The following is a 23,266-nucleotide window of genomic DNA, read 5'->3' as shown; positions in this document are numbered from 1 at the left end:
ACAATGCAGACTGAGAAAAGCATGACCTCCCTCCGTATATAACCAAACCAACCCTCTAGAGGGCGCACTTACACAACTAACTCTCCCAATATCTGTAGACTACACGAAATGCTGAACAATACAATATTTTGGTGAAATCAACTCACAAAATAAAATAGAAAATGAACGGTTGCAAAAATCTGTAATTCTTTGACCTGTTACATTCACACAGAGGCGCGGTTGGGGTGGGGACAGATTTCTGCGTCACAAAGTTATGAGCATAGGACAAAAATACACAGACGTCAAGAAAGGAGGTGAGCCAACCAAGATGAATTAAAAAGTTATTTGTGTCTACTGTTTTGCTGTAGCTAGTTAGTTAAAGTATACATAGGACATTTATAGAAGTTGACCAATTTTGTCGAAAATAGTTGGTACTTCTGTGTTCTATATTTTTGCCCAAATGTTAGCTAGCTAACTTTCTTAGCTAGCTAGCATTGCGTTCAACCAAGCAAGGACAGGTAGGTAGCCAGCTCAGCTAGCTAACTGTTAGCTAGCTAACATGAGTTCTCCTTTGGAGTAGGAGTAGCTAGCTAGAATATCAATTTGCGTAGCCCTGGCTTCAATACCTCATTGTCTAAGTATTGGAGGCAGTACACCTGCAAGAGGTGTGCACAAATAAAGGATGTCTAGCTAGTAACTTCGTTAGCCTGCGAGGAGGAGGAGTAGTAGTAGTAGTAGTAGTAGTAGTAGTAGTAGTAGTAGTAGTAGTAGTAATAGTGTTAGTTAGTTAGTTAGTTAGCTAGCTAGCTATAGCAGTTATAAGCAGGTTGCATTAGCTAGCTAGCTAGTTTGCCAGTTGAATCAAGTAGTACATCAGTGTTAATTTGTGTCAATAACAAAATCATCTTTACATTGAATGCTGCACAGACACAATTGTCTATTGATAGACATGTGACACTGTTAGTGACCTTTTGTTTTTTTCAGCGCAGGACAGGATGCCCCAGGAGGAGATGAAGAAGCCTCTAATATGGGGTGGTGCCAGCCCCAGCCCCAGACACCTCAAAACCTCAATTTCCGATCCAGGTACCCCCTTGGTTGGCATCCTGGGCACAGGTGACTTCTCCCGCTCCTTAGCCACCGGGCTGGTAGCTTCCGGGTACCGGGTGGTGGTGGGCAGCCGCAACCCCAAGCGCTGTGCCTCCCTCTTTCCCGAGGAGGCTGAGGTGACCACCCAGCACCAGGCTGCCACCCAGGCCGACCTGGTGTTCGTGGCCCTCTTCCCCGAGCACTACTCCACCCTGGCTGGGCTGAGGGAGCCGCTAGTGGGGAAGATTCTGGTGGATGTTAGTAACGGTACTAAGATCAACAGGGATAAGCAGTCCTACGCGGAGCAGCTGGCCGATATCTTCCCAGAGAGCAGTGTGGTGAAGGGCTTCAATGTGATCTCGGCCTGGAGCCTGCAGACGGGGCCACGGGACGGCAGCAGACAGGTAAGGCCTAAGTCCTCTGAACACACAACAGTGCCAGAGAAGAGACAGACAGACAGACATTACTACTCTGAATGACATTTGGACGTACAGTTTTTATATATTTTTTGTTCTAAACCGGACAATGTCTGCAGTTTATGTAATGTTAGATGTTTCACACATTCTCATCTTGCAACCATATTCTCACAGGTGTTGGTCATACGATGTCACTGTAGCTAAACGATGTGATGTACTTATGAAATGTTCCTAAGATATCTCTAAAATAACATGATATTCAGAACCTTTCATGGACTACCAAGGAACGTTTTTAAAGGTCCCATGATGTCCGTATAGCGACCAGATATTTATAACCTCTATAATACTTATTAGAAACGTTATGAATGTGCCTGTAATGTCCCAAACAGGCTATGACATGCAGTACCTCTGGAAGACTTAAGGGGAATGTTACAAATGTCTCAGTTACGGTCCTTGTTACCTGGGTTGTTGCGATTTTTGTGGGACTGGAGAACAATTTTACATTTACATTTTATGCCAGGAAAGTAAAATAACGTTATTACCTGGATTCCATGCTTTTAAAATGACTGCTATTCCTGAAAAGTATAGAACACTTTAGTTTCCGGTTCTTTTTGACTTTCTTTTTCGGTTGAACAGGTTTCAACCCTACATTACAACACATGTAGAAAACTGCTGGACATTACATTCAGGCAGCTTCAAAATAGTAGTGCAACCGTCAACTTCTCTCTCTCTCTCTAATGCATCCGTACTGTCTGAAGTGAAGTATGTTGATGTAAACGAACTCAGAAATCTCAAATAAATTGATTATTTATTAAATTATCTTGATGAAATTATGTACATTCAATCACGCAGACAAACCCAAAGTCTCTAGTTAGCTATGTGACTTGTAAAATAGTTTTTATCACGTTCTTCACTCACTCGGTTTGACACAAAAATAACACATAGCTAAAACCTTTACCAAACTTGATAATACCTTGACGTATTTGTGACCTAGCATGTTATGAAATGTTCTTTCTAAATTAGAAAGTTGAAACGTGCTATTACATAACTGTAGTAATACATTTGAAACCGACACAACAGCTATTGTCTTGACAGCACAGTTTTAGCTCTTTTTTCTTTATCTGAAGAATGGTGCCCGCCTGACCGCTGAGGTATAAGAGGTAGAGACTGTCTCCAAGATGGCCGACCGTTGTTTTCAACGTAATCTACTCACGTTCGCATCAGGCCAGGGTTCTGGTTGGGAAGTAGCCATCCTATGTACCTAGAGGAGACTGGCGGTAGGGTACTAGGGGGTAACTCGCCCCCCCTAAGAACAATGTCTAATTGCTGACACAAATAAGCAACATTTGGGGGGGGGGGGGGGGGGATTATGTGGATGAAGGTCATGCTTAGGCTAATAAACTATAAAGGGAAATAAATTGCTACAGTTGACACTTTTTTAGTTATTTAATTAAATGTTTTTTTGTAGAAAAGGGGCGTTTTTTAAAGTCGTGGGGTAAGTGCCCCCCATCAGAATTGTCCATTTAAATGAATGTAGCCTATTTATTAATTACTACATTTAGCTAACATTATATAGTTAATCCAGAGATCCTTACCTTTGCCTCGATTTGGCAGTCTTGTCCAGATCATCATGGCATTTGTAGTTCTTTAGGATAGCCACATTAGCAGCTAATTAGCATTTCATCTTTGGGGGGTAAATGCAGGTGAATATATTGATCAAAGTCACCTTGTCCTAGAGAGATTTACACTGTTATCAAAACGTTACGCCAGGGTAAGCCTATCTTCCACCCTATGTAAAGCTGGGATATATAAGATACCCCGTTTAAAAAAAAAAAACTCTAAAATGTGAAGTTTTGTCACACAACACAATGCCCAGTGGTGTAAAGTACTGAAGTAAAAATAATTTAAAGTACTACTTAAGTCGTTTTTTGGGGTATCTGTACTTTACTATTTATATTTTGGACAACTTTTACTTCACTACATTCCGAAAGAAAAATATTACATTTTAGTCATTTACAGTTAGTGATTGCATACATTTTCATACTATCCCCCCGTGGGAAACGAACCCACAACCCTGGCGTTGCAAACGCCATGCTGTACCAACTGAGCTACATGGGACATACATCCCTGGTCATCCCTACTGCCTCTGATCTGGCGGACTCACTAAACACGTTTAATTTGTAAATGATGTCTGAGTGTTGGAGTGTGCCCCTGGCTATCCATTAATAGAAAATAAAATAAAAAATGGTGTCATCTGGTTTACTTAATATAAGGAATTTGAAATGATTCATACGTTTACTTTTACTTTTGATAGTGAAGTATATTTAAAACCAAATACTTATAGACTTTTACTCAAGTAGTATTTTACTGGGTGACTTTCAGTTTTACTTGAGTCATTTTCTATTAAGGTATCTTTACTTTTACTCAAGTATGACAATTGGGTGCTTTTTCTACCACTGACAATGCAACAGATGTCTCAAGTTTTGACGGAGTATGCAACTGGCATGCTGACTGCTGGAATGTCCACCAGAGCTGTTGCCAGATAATTTAATGGTAATTTCTATACCATAAGCCGCCTCCAACTTTGTTTTAGTAAAATTGGCAGTATGCCCAACCACCCTCACAACTGCAGACCATGTGTATGGTGGTGTTCTTCAGAGTGGCGCAGTGGTCTAAGGCTTTATATATATTTAATGTATGCACTAACTGTAAGTCGCTCTGGATAAGAGTGTCTGCTAAATGACTTAAATGTAAAAATGTGTGTGGGTGAGTGGTTTGCTGATGTCAATGTCGTGAACACAGTACCCCATGTTAGTGTCAGGGTTATGGTATGGGCAGGCATAAGCTACGGAGAAGGAACAAAATTGCATTTTATCAATGGAAAATGTAATGCACAGAGATACCATGACAAGATCCTGAGGGCCATTGTCCTGCCGACATCACGTCATGTTTCAGCATGATAATGCAGGGCCCAATGTCACAAGGATCTGTACACAATTCCTGGAGGCTGAAAATGTCCCAGTGCTTCCATGTCCTGCATACTCACCAGACATGTCACCCATTGAGCATGTTTGGGAGGGCTGGATCGACGTGTACCACAGCTTGTTCCAGTTCCTGTCAATATACAGCAACTTCGCACAGCCCCTGAAGAGGAATGGGACAACATTCCACAGGCCACAATCAACAGATTGATCAACTCTATGCAAAGTAGAAGTGTCCTGGAGGAGGAGGAGGAGGCAGCGGCAGATACCCTGTTCTCATGTAATGGGGTAGGGCCCAGTGATGCCAACTTAGCTATTTTGTTGCTAGATTTAGCAACTATTCAGACTACCCTGGCAACTTTTTTTTCAAACAGCACCTAGCAACAAATGTAGCTACTTTTAAAAATTTATTTGGAACTTTTAGCAACTTTTGAAAAGTGACTCAAACACTAAAATGCACACGTTTTCCCTCTAAATGACACTAAAACGATTTTATCTGTCACACACTCAGTCACAACACACATGGCTGGCTGCAAAAGTGCATTGTGAGTGACGTCAGCAGCAGGCGCTCAGCTCGTGCACTGGCAGCAGCAGGCCAGCCAAGCAGCACAACAACCTGGAGAGAGCTGGAGAGAGATGCCTAGCGCACACATCATTATTTGAGTTAAGTTGCTTGTTCAATAAGATAGCATATATACCTTGTTATTAGCTTGTACCTATAATTGTTGATCAGTTAGGTAGCATGTTTACTAACTACCAATACACTGCTTGAGACTATAATTGTTCAGAATGTGTAGGTTTACTAGTTAAGAAAATAAATCAAATGTAATTGTTCAATAATGTGTAATGTGTAATTGTTCAATAATTCAATGTGTTGTGTTTAAAAATAAAAATATCTGATCATATAAATGTTATGTGTTTATATTACTTTTACAAATACAAATATGTGATAATAAACAAGCAAATCTAAACTAACAAATGTCAAATCATATTTGTCGCTGAGATGGCCAGTCAATTTGAGTAACGTTATTGTGTATTCTACGTAATGACGCGGTTTTATGTTATAACGAAAAATGTATGCACTCACTAACTGTAAGTCGGTCTGGATAAGAGCGTCTGCTAAATGACTAAAATGTAATGATGTCATCACGCAATGACATCACAATGTCATTTAGCGACTTTTAGCAACAAATCGACCTGCCGCTAACAACTTCCCCTGAAAATTAGTTGGCAACACTGCAGGGGAGTTGCTCTTTCAACTTTCAAATTAATCTTTCCAACATAATAATAGCCACATGGGCACATCAGGAAATATACCACACATTTTGTTTTACAGGAAATTCTACCCAGGACATACTTTTTATTTCCAGTATGAGGGTGAAGAAAGAAATCCCCCTTGGTCATCGCATTACAGTTCTCACAATGATTTGAGGGGAGGGTGGATAGGAAATGCTGAGGGGGAACATATTCATCTGCTCTTACTAGGCTGTCCTTTAGGTTTCTAGCATGTTTAAACGAGAATCGAGAGATATTCTGAAAAGGCCGGCCCACAGAGGGATCCCAGTCCTAAATAGAAGTCAGAGATCAAACTCCTGGTTCTCCCCTGTTCCTTCCACACGCCCTCCCATTGTACTGTATGTATGAACACATTTTGAACAATGGCTGCCTAAAATGCTGTGGTGCTTACAAACACAATAGGAAAGGTTGTGGTAGACGTGGGCCATCACAGGTGAGTTCACAGCTCTTTTACTCTGAGCATTTATATAAATGACTCACCCTCAGATGGACCATCAATGCCAGAGTTCTACAAGACTGTTTACATAATCAACTGGGCATTTCAACAGTCTGTCCCTCAATATAGTCCTGGGCATATATTGTTTATCTTACTATTGTTATAACTGCTAACTTTTTAGCATTTGTGGCACAAATCCATTGCAAGTCAGTGGTACGTATACAGTCACAGTGAAAGTCTACACACTCCTTTACATTTTGCAATCTTAATAGAGATTAAATATAGTTTTTATCCTGCCGACCTACAAAAACTATCCCACATTTTCAAAGTGTAAGAAAATTGTAGAACAATTTTACTTCTAAAGATATCCAGTAGTTTTGATTACATATATTTTCACACCCCATGAAACAGTTCTACAGCATCTGTACATGTGTGTTGTGGCTTGTAACTTGCTAGGTAGCAGTTTAAGACATGGTTTGAATCCTAATCAACCCATCCAATGTGAGTACATGTTGAAGTACAGTAGATTAATAAAGCTACAGTACTGCAGCTGGTGACAAAGCTGCGTATATTGAAAAAGCTTGTTAGTGCATAGGTCAAATGTATCTTTGTGATGCTCATTTCAGGTATTTTTTCAAGCTTTAGACAAACACTAAATATTTCACTTAAAACATAGTTTTGTTGTATTTAATGATAGCGAAGAGAAGAGTTTGACCAACACAGATTCATGTCCAATCTTTGATTGCGTGTCTACATTGTTAGAGTGGTCACATGCCAATCTGTTCCATATAATAGAAAGTCTTTGAAACAGTGGAAAGCTGCATGGTCCCTTGGTTGTTGCTAAGCATGCATTCTTCTTCTATGGTGTTTATTGGTGGTGTTCAGACCAACGTTAAAGGTACATCACTGCCACCTTCTGGGCTGGAGTGTGATAGAGACGTGGTTCTGTCCTGGTGAGATCACAGGGTCAAAGAAAACTTGGTATGACTGTAGTCACTCCAGGCACTCAGCCCATGAGAACCATTCTTACTGTCAGATCTAATATGGAAGAACTGAATACAAAAGAGAAGGAGAGGTTGACCAGTACAAATTCATGTACTAATGTTATTTTTCATTGGCAGATCAATGCAGTTTTCCAAACATATTCATCATCAGTTTTTTTGTAAGATTTTAACTAACTGAACAAAAATATAAACACAACATTCAACAATTTTACAAGGGTACAGTTCATTTAAGGAAATATGTCAATTGAAATACATTCATTAGGCCCTAATCTATGGATTTCACATGACAGGGGCCCACCCATCAGCCAATAAGAATACATTTTCCCACTAAAGGGCTTTATTACAAATATAAACACTCCTCAGTTTCATCAGCTGTCCGGGTGGCTGGTCTCAGATGATCCTGCAGGTGAAGAAGCCAGATGTGGAGGTCCTGGGCTTGCACAGTTACACGTGGTCTGTGGCTGTGAAGCCAGTTGGACGTTCTGCCAAATTCTCGGTAGAGAAATGTACATTAAACTCTCTGGCAACAGCTCTGGTCAGCATGCCAATTGCACACTCCCTCAAAATGTAATGCTCATTAACAGAAATGGAAACAAATGTGTGCACCAAATTGGAGAGAAATAAGCTTTTTGTGGGTATGGAAAATATCTGGGATCTTTTATTTCAGCTCATGAAACATGGGACCAACACTTTACATGTCAAGTTTATATATTTTTTCAGTATAGTTTTAGAAGACAATTAACTAAATACGTAGTCATTTCATTTTGTTACATGTTTGGTAAACAACAGGTGTAGACTAACAGTGAAATGTTGACCAACAATGGAGAACACAATACAACAATTATAATAACAGGAAAAAAGATTGTAGCACAAGGAATTAATACACGATGAGCAATGGTAGCTTGGCTATATACATGGGGTGCCAATACCTAGTCAATGGTAGCTTGGCTAAATACATGGGGTGCCAATACCTAGTCAATGGTAGCTTGGCTATATACATGGGGTGCCAATACCTAGTCAATGATAGCTTGGCTATTTACATGGGGTGCCAATACCTAGTCAATGGTAGCTTGGCTATATACATGGGGTGCCAATACCTAGTCAATGATAGCTTGGCTATTTACATGGGGTGCCAATACCTAGTCAATGATAGCTTGGATATATACAGTGCAATCTGAAAGTATTCAGACCCCTTGACTTTTTCCACATTTTATTACGTTACAGCCATATTCTAAAGTTGGTTAAATTGTTTTTTCCCCTCATCAATCTACACACAATACCCCATAATGTCAAAGCAAAAGACAGGTTTTTAGACATTTTTCCTAATTTATTAATAAAAAACTGAAATATCTAAGTATTCAGACCCTTTACTCAGTACTTTCTTGAAGCACCTTTGGCAGCACTTACACCATCGAGTCTTCTTGGGTATGATGCTACAAGCTTGGCACACCTATATTTGGGGAGTTTCATTCATTCTTCTCTGCAGATCCTCTCAAACTCTGGTCAGGTTGGATGGGGAGCGTTGCTGCACAGCTATTTTCTGGTCTCTCCGGAGATGTTAAATCGGGTTCAAGTCTGGGCTCTGGCTGGGCCAGGTGAACCTTCGCCCCAGTCTGAAGTCCTGAGCGCTCTGGAGCAGGTTTTCATCAAGGATCTCTCTGTACTTTGCTCTGTTCATTATTTCCTCGATCCTGACAAGTCACCCAGTCGCTGCCTCTGAAAAACATCCGCACAGCATGATACTGCCACAACCATGCTTCACCGTAGGCATGGTGCCAGGTTTCCTCCAGAAGTGACGCTTGCTATTCAGGCCAAAGAGTTCAATCTTGGTAACAACAGACCAGAGAATCTTGTTTCTCATGGTCAGAGTCCTTTAGGTGCCTCTTGGCAAACTCCAAGCGGGCTGAACTCTGGAGCTCTGTCAAAGTGATCATCGGGTTCTTGGTCACCTCCCTGACCAAGGCCCTTCTCCTCCGATTGCGCAGTTGGCCGGGTGGACAGCTCTAGGAAGAATCTTGGTGATTCCAAACTTCTTCCATTTAAGAATGGAGGAGGCCACGGTGTTCTTGGGGACCTTCAATGCTGCAGAAATTTTTTGGTACCCTTCCCCAGATCTGTGCCTCGACACAATCCTGTCTCTGAGCTCTACGGACAATTCCATCGACCTCATGGCTTGGTTTTTGCTCTGACATGCAATGGTGTGTGCCTTTCCAAACCATGTCCAATCAATTGAATTTATCTCAGGTGGACTCCAATCAAGTTGTAGAAACATCTCAAGGAAGATCAATGGAAACAGGATGCACCTGAGCAAAATTTAGAGATTCATAGCAAAGGGACTGGAATACTAATGTGAATATGGTTTTGAAAAAATGTCTAAACCTGTTTCCACTTTGTCATTATGGGGTATTGTGTGTAGATTGATGAGGTGTTTTTGTTGTTGTTGGTAAAAAAAATAAAAATACAATAAGGCTGTAACTTATTTTTTTGTTGAAAAAGTCAAGGGGTCTGAATACTTTCAGAATGCACTGTATAGACACTAACTATTTCACTTTAAACACTTTGTTATATTTATGCACAAGAGAAGAAGAGGTTGCCCAGCACAAATTCATGTACAAACATGATTTTTCATTACATATTTGTAATTTAGCAGATGCTCTTATCCAGAGCAACTTATAGGACCAATTGGGGTTAATTGCCTTGCTCAAGGCCACAATGACAGCTTTTTGACCTAGTTGGCTCGGGATTCAAACCAGCGACCTTTCAGTTACTGGCCCAACACTCTTAACCGCTAGGCTACCTGTTAAATACATAAACACAATACGTGACATAAGTAGAATACAGAACACTTGAAACATTACAGGACATTTTTTATGATGGAAATTGAAATATTAAAATGTTATTTAAAAAAAGCAGTGGGTAGAGTGGCGTTTCGCAGGCGGTTTGTACGGGCAGTTATACAGGACAGTTTGTGGCTGTTTCTCAGGAGCCTGGTGGTGCAGTTACCTCTGTTTGGAGGGAGCAGGTCATTCAGTGGATGGTCAAGAGTGTGCATGTCCTTCACTAGGTGCACTGCAGCCTGTTCTCGCCTGCTCTGCAGTGGTTGGACTGCTCCACCTGTGGAGATGATCCTCAAGGCCCTCCTCTGCACCCTGTCTAGTTGGGCCTGCTGCTTTTTACTGCATCCAACTAACAGCACTCCACCGTATTCCAGAACAGTCAAAAAGGCGTTTTGAGGCCTTTCTCACTGGCTGCTCCACATGTCACCACTGAGGTTAGAGTCTAGATTAAAATCAAGATACTTGGTTGTTGTTACCACTGGTACTTCCTGTCCTCCTAGGATTAGTGGTGCAGGTTGTGGATGGTCCTCTGACCAACGGCTAAATGTGCCAGTTGCCATCACCCTCTGCCCTCTTTCGGGGGTGTAGCTGTGGAGCCAGGCTAGTAACCTTGGACACAGTTCAATGTCAGACAGATGTTGCAGGAACTTTGCGTGATCTACTCAATCAAAGGCTTTGGACACATCAGCAAGTAACACACTCACCATTGTTGGGTTTATGGAGTCTGTAGCTGTCAGCCAGGAGTATGTGGCTTTCACAAGGGCGGTAGTAGTGCTGGACTTTGGGAGGTAGTCATACTGAATCGTGCACTCAGATAACACCTCCTACTGGCAGGGGACAGTTTTAACAATGTGTTTGATGACAGGGGCTAGATCTTCTGCATGCTCTTTAGTAGCCAGGCTGGAATTCCATCAGGCCCACATGCTTTACGTGCTCTGAGTCTGTTCAGAGCTTGCTTTAACTGGCCAATGCTGCACAGCTCAACCTGCTTTGTAGGCATGGGCATGGGGAAGATGGCAAGAGGTGTGGTGCTTGTCCATGCCTCAGCAAAGAAGCCATTCAAAACATCAGCCACGTTGTCGTCTTCAATTCCCTCGACCTGTATTCTCCCTCCTGATGTTTTCTTTGGTCCCAGTCCATTGTTAATGAAGTCCCACCATTCCTTAGGGTTTTTCTTCTTTAGGTCCTGGATTTCAGTTTTGTAGTAGCTAGTCTTTGCTTCCTTGATAAGCACAGTGTGTTTCTGTATTTTCTCCATGTCATTGTTTCTCCCCATCTGTTGAAAATATTCTGTATTTTCCTGATGGCAGCCTTTATTCTTTCAGTCATCCAGGGCTTGTCCAGTGTTGTTTTCTTATTGGCATGTATACATCAAGTGCAGTTTGAATGCAGGAGTTGAACGTCTCCACCTTTGCATCGATGCTCTCCACCTCATATATGGCAGAACAGTCAGTACTGGCCATACATCGTGCAAAGGTCTCCTTTCTGTTCTGGGTTACCAAAAGTCATTTTTTCCGCTGCACCTCTCTTCTCCCTCCTGATGTTGTGTTTGAAGAGAACAGCAGACATTTGTGATCACTGGATCCGATAGGGGCAAGGACAGTGGGTTGTGTTGATCAGATCTAGGATGGAGTCCCCTCTGTGGTCTTGTCTTTGGCCACTTGTTTCATGTCTGGATGGGAGTTTGTCAGCATCTTGATGGGCAGGTGATTAAAGTCTCCACACAGGATGAGACCCATTTGGGGAGAGGACATCCTGATCACATGGACAGTGATTATGAGATAATCCACAGTATTCTGCTGCAGTGTTTTGTCATGTGCCCATGGTGGATGTTAGAGCACTCCACTACCAGAGATGAAACTGAGCTGGGGTGTTGTTTAGGACGGAGCTGAAGACACTCAAACTCTTCTTTCTCTAGGTCAGTTATTCTTCTCTTTGCCTGCATACTGTGATTCACATACATAGCCACGCCCCCTCCTCGCATCCCCTCTCTGGACCTGTCATTTCTGAACAGCTGATAGTCTTTGTCATCAGAACAGCCTCAATTTGTCGGGGCATGGACTCTACAAGGTGTCGAAAGCGTTCCACTGGGATGCTGGCCCATGTTGACTGCAATGCTTCCCACAGTTGTGTCAAGTTCTCTGGCAGTGGATTTCTACTCAGAATAGCTCGTTCCATCTCCTACAACAGATGCACAATTGGATTTGAGATCTGGTGCCTTGGAAGGCCACTGCAGTAACCTGAATTCACTGTCATGTTCATGGAACCTTTTCTGGACAAGCCTTGTGGCATGGGGCATAATCCAGCTGAAATTATCTATTTGCAGATGGATAACTTCTGCCATGAAGGGATGCACCTGATTGACAATGATTTTTAGATATCCTGTGGCATTCAAACGTTGCTCCACTTTTATCAAGGGGCCCAATGTCTGCCATGAAAACACACCCCACACCACCACCACCATCCTGCAATGCTGACACACGGCATGGATGCATGTACTCGTGGTTTCCTCAATATCCTAGCCCTCTCATTATCTTTACAGTAGGAGCTATCTAAGCAATGCAAAACTGACAAGGTGCACACTGATCAGTTAAGAGATGCAAAAATTCTACAACTTTCCCGTACCTCTGCACAGTTCTCTCACAGTGAGAAACAATAGGATTACAATAGAGTGTATCCCATCCACTACCACTTCTTATGTATACGTTGGTGTCTTTTTAAATTGCCAGATATGTAGAATCTCATCTCACAGTCAGAGCAGGAGTAAGGCTTCTCTCCTGTGTGTTCTCTGATGAAGTCTTAGATTAGTTGATGTTGTGAAGCATTTTACACAGTAAGAGCAGGAGTATGGCTTCTCTCCTGTATGTATACGTTCATGTTGTTTTAAGGTGTCCAGTAGAGAGAAACCCTTCCCACAGTCAGAGGAGGAGTATGGCTTCTCTCCTGTATGTATACATTCATGTTGTTTTAAGGTGTCCAGTAGAGAGAAACCCTTCCCACAGTCAGAGGAGGAGTATGGCTTCTCTCCTGTATGTATACATTCATGTTGTTTTAAGGTGTCCAGTAGAGAGAAACCCTTCCCACAGTCAGAGGAGGAGTAAGGCTTCTCTCCTGTGTGTGTTCTCTGATGAACTCTTAGGTTAGTTGATGTTGTGAAGCATTTTACACAGTCAGAGCAGGAGTAAGGCTTCTCTCCTGTATGTATACATTCATGTTGTTTTAAGGTGTCCAGTAGAGAGAAACCCTTCCCACAGTCAGAGGAGGAGTAAGGCTTCTCTCCTGTGTGTGTTCTCTGATGAACTCTTAGGTTAGTTGATGTTGTGAAGCATTTTACACAGTCAGAGCAGGAGTAAGGCTTCTCTCCTGTGTGTGTTCTCTGATGAAGTCTTAGCTTAGTTGATGTTGTGAAGCGTTTTACACAGTCAGAGCAGGAGTAAGGCTTCTCTCCTGTGTGTATACGTTCATGTATTTTTAAGGGGCCCAGTCGAGAGAAACCCTTCCCACAGTCAGAGCAGGAGTAAGGCTTCTCTCCCATGTGTGTTCTCTGATGAAGTCTTAGCTTAGTTGATGTTGTGAAGCGTTTTACACAGTCAGAGCAGGAGTAAGGCTTCTCTCCTGTGTGTATACGTTCATGTATTTTTAAGGGGCCCAGTAGAGAGAAACGCTTCCCACAGTCAGAGCAGGAGTAAGGCTTCTCTCCTGTGTGTATCCTTTGGTGTGATTTCAAGTTTTCCTGCTGAGAGAAATTCTTCCCACAGTCAGAGCAGGAGTAAGGCTTCTCTCCTGTATGTATCCTTTGGTGTGATTTCAAGTTTTCCTGCTGAGAGAAATTCTTCCCACAGTCAGAGCAGGAGTAAAGCTTCTCTCCTGTGTGTGTTCTCTGATGAACTCTTAGGTTAGTTGATGTTGTGAAGCATTTTACACAGTCAGAGCAGGAGTAAGGCTTCTCTCCCGTATGTATACGTTCATGTTGTTTTAAGGTGTCCAGTCGAGAGAAACCCTTCCCACAGTCAGAGCAGGAGTAAGGCTTCTCTCCTGTATGTATACGTTCATGTGTTTTTAAGTGGCCCAGTTGAGAGAAACTTGCCCCACAGTCAGAGCAGGAGTAAGGCTTCTCTCCTATGTGCACTCTCTGATGAACTGTCAGAGCCTTTGATGTTGTGAAATTCTTCCCACAGTCAGTACAGGAATTCAGATTCTCTCCTGTGTGTATTTGTAGGTGTATTTTTAACTTTGATAGAATTGAGAAACTCGCCTCACAATGTGGGCAGTGGTGAGACCTCTTAGCTCTGTGATCTTCCTGCTGTTGCTCTCTGGATGTATTGAATGTCTCAACATGGTCTCCTGTGTGAACAACATCAGAAGAACCAGTCAGTTGGTGTGATATACATGTCAATCAAATGTATTTTATGAAGCCCTTTTTACATCAGAAGTTGTCACAAAGTGCTTTATAGAAACCCAGCCAAAAACCCCAAAGAGCAAGCAATGCAGATGAAGAAGCCATATCATCCTCCACTCACTATCACAAGGGTTAGTAACTACACAGACTCATTTAATAGAACTTTAAAACATTGGCAGTTTGTCTACTTCACTTCTTTAGTCTACTCTCTGATCACTCCAGATAGCCCAGTGAATAAAACAAATGCTGGCAATACTGGTGTCAAACCATGTACAATGAGGGAAAAAAGTATTTGATTCCCTGCTGATTTTGTACGTTTGCCCACTGACAAAGACATGATCAGTCTATAATTTTAATGGTAGGTTTATTTGAACAGTGAGAGACAGAATAACAACAAAGAAATCCAGAAAAACGCATGTCAAAAATGTTATAAATTGATTTGCATTTTAATTAGGGAAATAAATATTTAATGGGCCTCAGGATCTTGTCATGGCATCTCTGTGCATTCAAACTGCCATCGATAAAATGCAATTGTATTAGTTGTCTGTAGCTTACGCCATGCCATACAGCGGGGGAAAAAGTATTTAGTCAGCCACCAATTGTGCAAGTTCTCCCACTTAAAAAGATGAGAGGCCTGTAATTTTCATCATAGGTACACGTCAATTATGACAGACAAATTGAGATTTTTTCCCAAGAAAATCACATTTTAGGATTTTTTATGAATTTATTTGCAAATTATGGTGGAAAATAAGTATTTGGTCACCTACAAACAAGCAAGATTTCTGGCTCTCACAGACCTGTAACTTCTTCTTTAAGAGGCTCCTCTGTCCTCCACTCGTTACCTGTATTAATGGCACCTGTTTGAACTTGTTATCAGTATAAAACACACCTGTCAACAACCTCAAACAGTCACACTCCAAACTCCACTATGGCCAAGACGAAAGAGTTGTCAAAGGACGCTAGAAACAAAATTGTAGACCTGCACCAGGCTGGGAAGACTGAATCTGCAATAGGTAAGCAGCTTGGTTTGAAGCAATCAACTGTTGGAGCAATTATTAGGAAATGGAAGACATACAAGACCACTTATAATCTCCCTCGATCTGGGGCTCCACGCAAGATCTCACCCCGTGGGGTCAAAATGATCACAAGAACGGTGAGCAAAAATCCCAGAACCAAACGGGGGGACCTAGTGAATGACCTGCAGAGAGCTGGGACCAAAGTAACAAAGCCTACCATCAGTAACACACTACGCCGCCAGGGACTCAAATCCTGCAGTGCCAGACGTGTCCCCCTGCTTAAGCCAGTACATGTTCAGGCACGTCTGAAGTTTGCTAGAGTGCATTTGGATGATCCAGAAGAGGATTGGGAGAATGTCATATGGTCAGATGAAACCAAAGTATAACTTTTTGGTAAAAACCAAACTCGTCGTGTTTGGAGGACAAAGAATGCTGAGTTGCATCCAAAGAACACCATACCTACTGTGAAGCATGGGGGTGGAAACATCATGCTTTGGGGCTGTTTTTCTGCAAAGGGACCAGGACGACTGATCCGTGTAAAGGAAAGAATGAATGGGGCCATGTATCGTGAGATTTTGAGTGAAAATCTCCTTCCATCAGCAAGGGCATTGAAGATTAAACGTGGCTGGGTCTTTCAGCATGACAATGATCCCAAACACACTGCCCGGGCAACGAAGGAGTGGCTTCGTAAGAAACATATCAAGGTCCTGGAGTGGCCTAGCCAGTCTCCAGATCTCAACCCCATAGAAAATCTTTGGAGGGAGTTGAAAGTCCGTGTTGCCCAGCGACAGCCCCAAAACATCACTGCTCTAGAGGAGATATGCATGGAGGAATGGGCCAAAATACCAGCAACAGTGTGTGAAAACCTTGTGAAGAATTACAGAAAATGTTTGACCTGTGCCATTGCCAACAAAGGGTATATAACAAAGTATTGAGAAACTTTTGTTATTGACCAAATACTTATTTTCCACCATAATTTGCAAATAAATTCATAAAAAATCCTACAATGTGATTTTCTGGAGAAAAAAAATCTCATTTTGTCTGTCATAGTTGACGTGTACCTATGATGAAAATTAGAGGCCTCTCATCTTTTTAAGTGGGAGAACTTGCACAATTGGTGGCTGACTAAATACTTTTTTTCCCCACTGTACCATAACCCCGATACCACCATGGGGTACCCTGTTCACAACACTGACATCAGCAAACCGCACGCCCACACAACGCCATTACACGGTGGTCAGCAGTTGTGAGGCTGGTTGGGCAAAATTCTCTAAAACAACATTGGAGGCAGCTAATGGTAGAGAAATTAACCTAACATTCTCTGGCAACAGCTCTGGTGGACATTCCTGCAGTCAGCATGCCAATTGCATGCTCCCTCAAAACTTGAGACATCTGTGGCATTGTGTTGTGTGAAAAAACTGCACATTTTAGAGTGGCATTTTTGTATTTGTTAGGGATCCCCATTAGATGCTGCCAAGAACCTATTCAGCTACTCTTGTCCCCAGCACAAGGTGCACCTGTGTAATGATGATCATGCTATTTAATCAGCTTCTTAATATACCACACCTGTGGGTATATCAACTGGGATGTAAACAAATGTGTGCACAACATTTTAGAAATAAGTTTGTGTCTGGAACATTTCTGGGATCTTTTATTTCACCTCATGAAACATGGGACCAACACTTTACATGTTGCGTTTATATGTTTGTTCAGTGTATACAGTATTTCTAAAAAATCATACAAACTATCAATAACTATATTAAAATTGAACTAAATCAGCCTGCTTTTCTGTTCTAATCAGGTCCCTACACAGGCTCAGAAGGATCCTGTGAGGGTGGAACATTTTCTGGCTACAGTAGACCTTGCAGGGCTTCTGCCGTGAAGTCTTGGAGGCCCAAAAACTTCTCAGCTACAGATATAATGATGTCCAGCTTCTTGGACTTATTGTGCAGTAAAATTAATAACTGTGGCTATGAATACTAAAAAATCCACCTTCAAAATAAGTGTATCCAGATCACTTGATTGACGTACAACCTTTGCAACTGGTTGCAGTGCATCCACCGCCATATCTTCTTCAGAACTGTGGCCTCTTTTGCAATACAATTGTATTTCCTGTTCACACCATAGCAACATTTATTGATAAAGACAGAAACAACAGAATGTGTCTGAATATTAGTACACATGTAGAAAACTGATAATCATTACATTCAGCTTCAAAACAGTAGTGCGACCGTGAAATTGTCTCTATCTGATGCACCCGCACTGTCCTCACTGAAGTCCGTTGACGCTGACCGAGAGGGCACCGCCATTTTACCAGCATGGGAATTTTACACAAAAGTAATAATATGCTAAACGAACTCAGTAATCTCAAATAAATTGATTATTTATTAAACTAAAATTAGAAAATTATGTACGTTCACTCAGACAAACCCAAAGTCTCTAGCTATGTGACTTGTAAAATAGTTTTTATCACGTTCTTTCACTTACTCGGTTTGACACAAAAATAACACATCAAACCTTTACCAAACGTGATAATACCTTAACAGATGTGTTAACTAGCATGGTATGACATGTTCTTTCGACATTAGAAAGTTTAAACGTGCTATTACATACCTGTAGTAATACAATGAAACGGACACAAAGGTTATCTTCTTGACTGCACAGTTATGGCGCTTTCTTTATTGTGAAGAACGTGGGATGGGCGCGCCTGCCGGAACTTCCTGTTCCCCCACTACTACTGTGCAACGGTCCGTGCATTTCGGGATCCTTGGGACGGCCCTACCAGTGTTGCCAACTCATTTTCAGCGGAAGTTGCTAGAGGCAGGTCGATTTGTTGCTAAAAGTTGCTCAATAACGTTGTGATGTCTTTGCGTGATGAAGTCATTACGTAATAACGTAAAACTGCATCATTACATAGAATACACAATAACGTTAATCAAATTGACTGGCCATCTCGGTGACAAATATGATTTGACATTTGTTAGTTTAGATTTGTTTGTTTATTATCACATATATGTATTTGTAAAAGTAATATAAACACATAACATATATATATGATCAGATTGTTTTATTCATAAACACAACACATTGAATTATTAAACAATTACACATTACACATTATGGAACAATTACATTTGATTTATATTCTTATTAACTAGTAGTGTATTGGTAGTTAGTAAACATGCTACCTAACTGATCAACAATTATAGGTACAAGCTAATAACAAGGTATATATGCTATCTTATTGAACAAGCAACTTAACTCAAATAATGATGTGTGCGCTAGGCATCTCTCTCCAGCTCTCTCCAGGTTGTTGTGCTGCTTGGCTGGCCTGCTGCTGCCTGTGCACGAGCTGAGCGCCTGCTGCTGACGTCACTCACAATGCACTTTTGCAGCCAGCCATGTGTATTGTGACTGAGTGTGTGACAGATAAAATCGTTTTAGTGTCATTTAGAGGTAAAATGTGTGCATTTTAGTGTTTGAGTCACTTTTCAAAAGTTGCTAAAAGTTCCAAATACGTTTTTTAAAAGTAGCTACATTTGTTGCTAGGTGCTGTTTGAAAAAAATAGTTGCCAGGGTAGTCTGAAAAGTTGCTAAATCTGGCAACAAAATTGCTAAGTTGGCATCACTGGGCCGTACCGCATTACATGAGAACGGGGTATCTGCCGCTGCCTCCTCCTCCTCCAGGACACTTCTACTTTGCATAGAGTTGATCAATCTGTTGATTGTGGCCTGTGGAATGTTGTCCCATTCCTCTTCAGTAGTTGTGCGAAGTTGGTGTATATTGGTGGGAACTGGAACAAACTGTGGTACACGTCGATCCAGCCCTCCCAAACATGCTCAATGGTTGACATGTCTTGTGAGTATGCAGGACATGGAAGAACTGGGACATTTTCAGCTTCCTGGAATTGTGTACAGATCCTTGCGACATTGGGCCATGCATTATCATGCTGAAACATGACGTGATGTCGGCAGGACAATGGGCCTCAGGATCTTGTCATGGTATCTCTGTGCATTAAATTTGCCATTAAGAAAATGCAATTTTGTTCCTTCTCTGTAGCTTATGCCTGCCCATACCATAACCCTGACATGAACAGTCCTCAATAATCAACAATGTAATACTTATTACAGGTTAACTCTCTTGCTTTCTTTCAAGCACACTCAGTACTTCTATCCATCCCTCTCCAGGTGCTAGAGACAGAACATTCCAAGGACCTCCAGAGCCTTCTGACCAATTACCTGCCATCTCTCCAGAGCACAGAGAAGTAGGCTCCATTTGTAATAGTATACTGATGCAACCTCACTAGTGCTGTCTGTGTGATAGAGCAGATAATCAAGGTCTTCACTAGTGCTGTCTGTGTAATATAGCAGATAATCAAGGCCTTCACTAGTGCTGTCTGTGTGATAGAGCAGATAATCAAGGTCTTCACTAGTGCTGTCTGTGTGATAGAGCAGATAATCAAGGTCTTCACTAGTGCTGTCTGTGTGATATAGCAGATAATCAAGGCCTTCACTAGTGCTGTCTGTGTGATAGAGCAGATAATCAAGGTCTTCACTAGTGCTGTCTGTGTGATGGAGCAGATAATCAAGGTCTTCACTAGTGCTGTCTGTGTGATGGAGCAGATAATCAAGGTCTTCACTAGTGCTGTCTGTGTGATAGAGCAGATAATCAAGGCCTTCACTAGTGCTGTCTGTGTGATAGAGCAGATAATTCAGGGTCCCTGGTTGGGTTTACTGTACTTCAGAACTCATGCTCTCTCCCTCTAAAAGTCTCCCAGACTTGAATAAAAATGTGTTCTTCCCCCTGTCCCCAAGGGAGTCTGCTTGGCCATGGAACTCCAGAGCAGCATATCAAAAAACATGCCACCCTGATGCCAGCAGGCCGTTCCCTGAGGAAGGATGCAACGGTCAAGGCTTTCAATGGTCACATTTGGGGGATGACTAAATGCAAAATAACTTTTTCATAGCATGTTGGTCTTCACATTTTTACCATGGTAACTTAATCAACATGCAGACTTTATCAATCAAGACAACACTTAGAGCTTATAATTCAAAAGTTCAGAAATCAAGTCTCATGTCCAGGGTGAATAACACTTTTATTCATGTATATCAGACATGACATGCGTCAACTAAAAAAATACACTGAATTCTCAAAACATTAGGAACACCTGCTCTTTCCATGACAGACTGACCAGGTGAATGCTTTGATGTCTTATTGATGTTACCTGTTGAATCCACTTTATATCAGTGTAGATGAAGGGGAAGAGACAGGTTAAATAAGGATTTATAAGCCTTGAGACAATTGAGACATGGGTTGTGTATGTGTGCCATTCAGAGGGTGAACCGGCAAGAAAATATTGAAGTGCCTTTGAACAGGGTATGGCCTTTAATGTAAAACAGTGTGTGTTCGTTTTTCATGTTATTGGTTTTGTGTAAACATGTATAATCTTACGAGCTGTTAAAATGGCGTCCTCCATTTTGATGTTCGTTTAAAGTCCACATAGAAGATAATGGCCCCTATCAGATATTTATGTAGTTGGTGCACTATATTATTTTACTGTAGTAAATATACATTGGGTGGTCGAGGTTGTTCGAGCCCTGAATGCTGATTGGCTGAAAGCCTTGGTATATCAGACGTACACCACAGGTATGACTAAATATATATATATTTTTTTTACTGTTCTACATATGTTGGTAACCAGTTTATAATAGCAATTAGGCGACTGAGGCATTGCATCGTGCCTAACAGCCCTTAGCCGTGGTATATTGGCCATACACCACACCTCCTCTGGCCTTATTGCATGAATATTCATGAGTTCTAATTTGGAAAAGTATTTATTAGCTTACAATGGTACAATTTATGGTTCCTGCATATAACCACGAAGACGGCCGAAAAGGCCCTAAAGCAAGATCGTAAATGGTGAGCCTACTGTAGCCTACAGTCCATGGTAAACTGGTGCGCACCAAGTTGGACTATATGTTTTAGTATTTGATTTGGAGAACCTCAAACTGAACTTTTAGAACAATATTACAGTATTATAAAAATGGATTTATGAGTTTGTAATTTGTGAATGTTTTCTGGGGGTGCTCAAGTTAATATTACAGTGGGGGAAAAAAGTATTTGATCCCCTGCTGATTTTGTACGTTTGCCCACTGACAAAGAAATTATCAGTCTAATTTTAACGGTAGGTTTATTTGAACAGTGAGAGACAGAATAACAAAATAAATCCAGAAAAACACATGTCAAAAATGCTATAAATTGGGAAATAGGTATTTGACTCCCTCTCAATCAGAAAGACTTCTGGCTCCCAGGTGTCTTTTATACAGGTAACGAGCTGAGATTAGGAGCACACTCTTAAAGGGAGTGCTCCTAATCTCAGCTTGTTACCTGTATAAAAGACACCTGTCCACAGAAGCAATCAATCAATCAGATCCCAAACTCTTCACCATGGCCAAGACCAGAGAGCTCCCCAAGGATGTCAGGGACAGTATTGTAGACCTACACAAGGCTGGAATGGGCTACAAGACCATCGGCAAGCAGCTTGGTGAGAAGGTGACAACAGTTGGTGCGATTATTCGCAAATGGAAGAAACACAAAATAACTGTCAATCTCCCTCGGCCTGGGGCTCTTGGGCTCCATGCAAGATCTCACCTCGTGGAGTTATAATGATCATGAGAACGGTGAGGAATCAGCCCAGAACTACACGGGAGGATATTGTCAATGATCTCAAGGCAGCTGGGACCATAGTCACCAAGAAATCATTTGGTAACACACTACGCCGTGAAGGACTGAAATCCTGCAGCGCCCGCAAGGTCCCCCTGCTCAAGAAAGCACATATACAGGGCCGTCTGAAGTTTGCCAATGAACATCTGAATGATTCAGAGGAGAACTGGGTGAAAGTGTTGTGGTCAGATGAGACCAAAATGGAGCTCTTTGGCATCATTTCAACTCGCGTGTTTGGAGGTGGAGGAATGCTGCCTATGACCCCAAGAACACCATCCCCACCGTCAAACATGGAGGTGGAAACATTATGCTTTGGGGGTGTTTTTCTGCTAAGGGGACAGGACAACTTCACCGCATCAAAGGGACGATGGACGGGGCCATGTACCGTCAAATCTTGGGTGAGAACCTCCTTCCCTCAGCCAGGGCATTGAAAATGGGTCGTGGATGGGTATTCCAGCATGGATGAAGGTCATGCTTAGGCTAATAAGCTATAAAGGGAAATAAATTGCTACAGTTTACACTTTTAGAGTTATTTCATGAAATGTTGTTTTTAGAAAAGGGCCGTTTTTTAAGTTGCGGGGTAACTGCAGGCGAATATATTGATCAAAGTCACCTTGTCCTAGAGAGATTTATATTGTTATCAAAACGTTACGCCAGGGTAAGCCTATCTACCACCCTATGTAAAGCTGGGATATATGAGATACCCCATAAGGGAGACACTCTAAAATGTGAAGTTTTGTCACACAACACAATGCCCAGTGGTGTAAAGTACTTAAGTAAAAATACTTTAAAGTACTACTTAAGTCGTTTTTTGGGGTATCTGTACTTTACAATTTATATTTTTGACAACTTTTACTCGACTACATTCCGAAAGAAAAATATATACTTTTTACTCCATACATTTTCCCTGACACCCAAAAGTACTCGTTAAATTTTGAATGCTTAGGACAGAAAAATTGTCAAATTCACGCAATTATCAACGGAACATCCCTGGTCATCCCTACTGCCTCTGATCTGGCGGACTCACTAAACTAGTTTAGTTTGTAAATGATATCTGAGTGTTGGAGTGTGCCCTTGGCTATTGTCACGCCC

General features: G+C 41.7%; 1 protein-coding gene across 3 annotated transcripts in view; it reads left to right on the top strand.

Annotated features, from left to right (window-relative positions):
* Window positions 1-222: 222 nt before the first annotated feature.
* The window catches only part of LOC311118273 (metalloreductase STEAP3-like), a 237,812-nt gene continuing 214,768 nt past the window's right edge, over window positions 223-23,266 (top strand). The window contains exons 1-3 of one of the 3 annotated variants that reach the window (XM_084193104.1): window positions 235-293; window positions 964-1,469; window positions 2,609-2,750. In XM_084193104.1, the coding sequence (XP_084049230.1) occupies window positions 254-293; window positions 964-1,469; window positions 2,609-2,638 (576 nt within the window). In that variant the 5' untranslated portion in view covers window positions 235-253 and the 3' untranslated portion in view covers window positions 2,639-2,750. Of the gene's footprint in view, window positions 294-963; window positions 1,470-2,608; window positions 2,751-23,266 lie in introns of those variants that run through there. The other 2 variants (XM_084193105.1, XM_084193103.1) reach the window with 2 other exon arrangements.

The sequence above is a fragment of the Coregonus lavaretus genome (assembly GCF_964263955.1).
Source record: "Coregonus lavaretus genome assembly, contig: HAP1_SCAFFOLD_48, whole genome shotgun sequence".
Taxonomy (NCBI): Eukaryota; Metazoa; Chordata; class Actinopteri; order Salmoniformes; family Salmonidae; genus Coregonus; species Coregonus lavaretus.
Note: the sequence above shows the minus strand (reverse complement) of the source record. Positions and strands in the feature narration are given on the sequence as shown.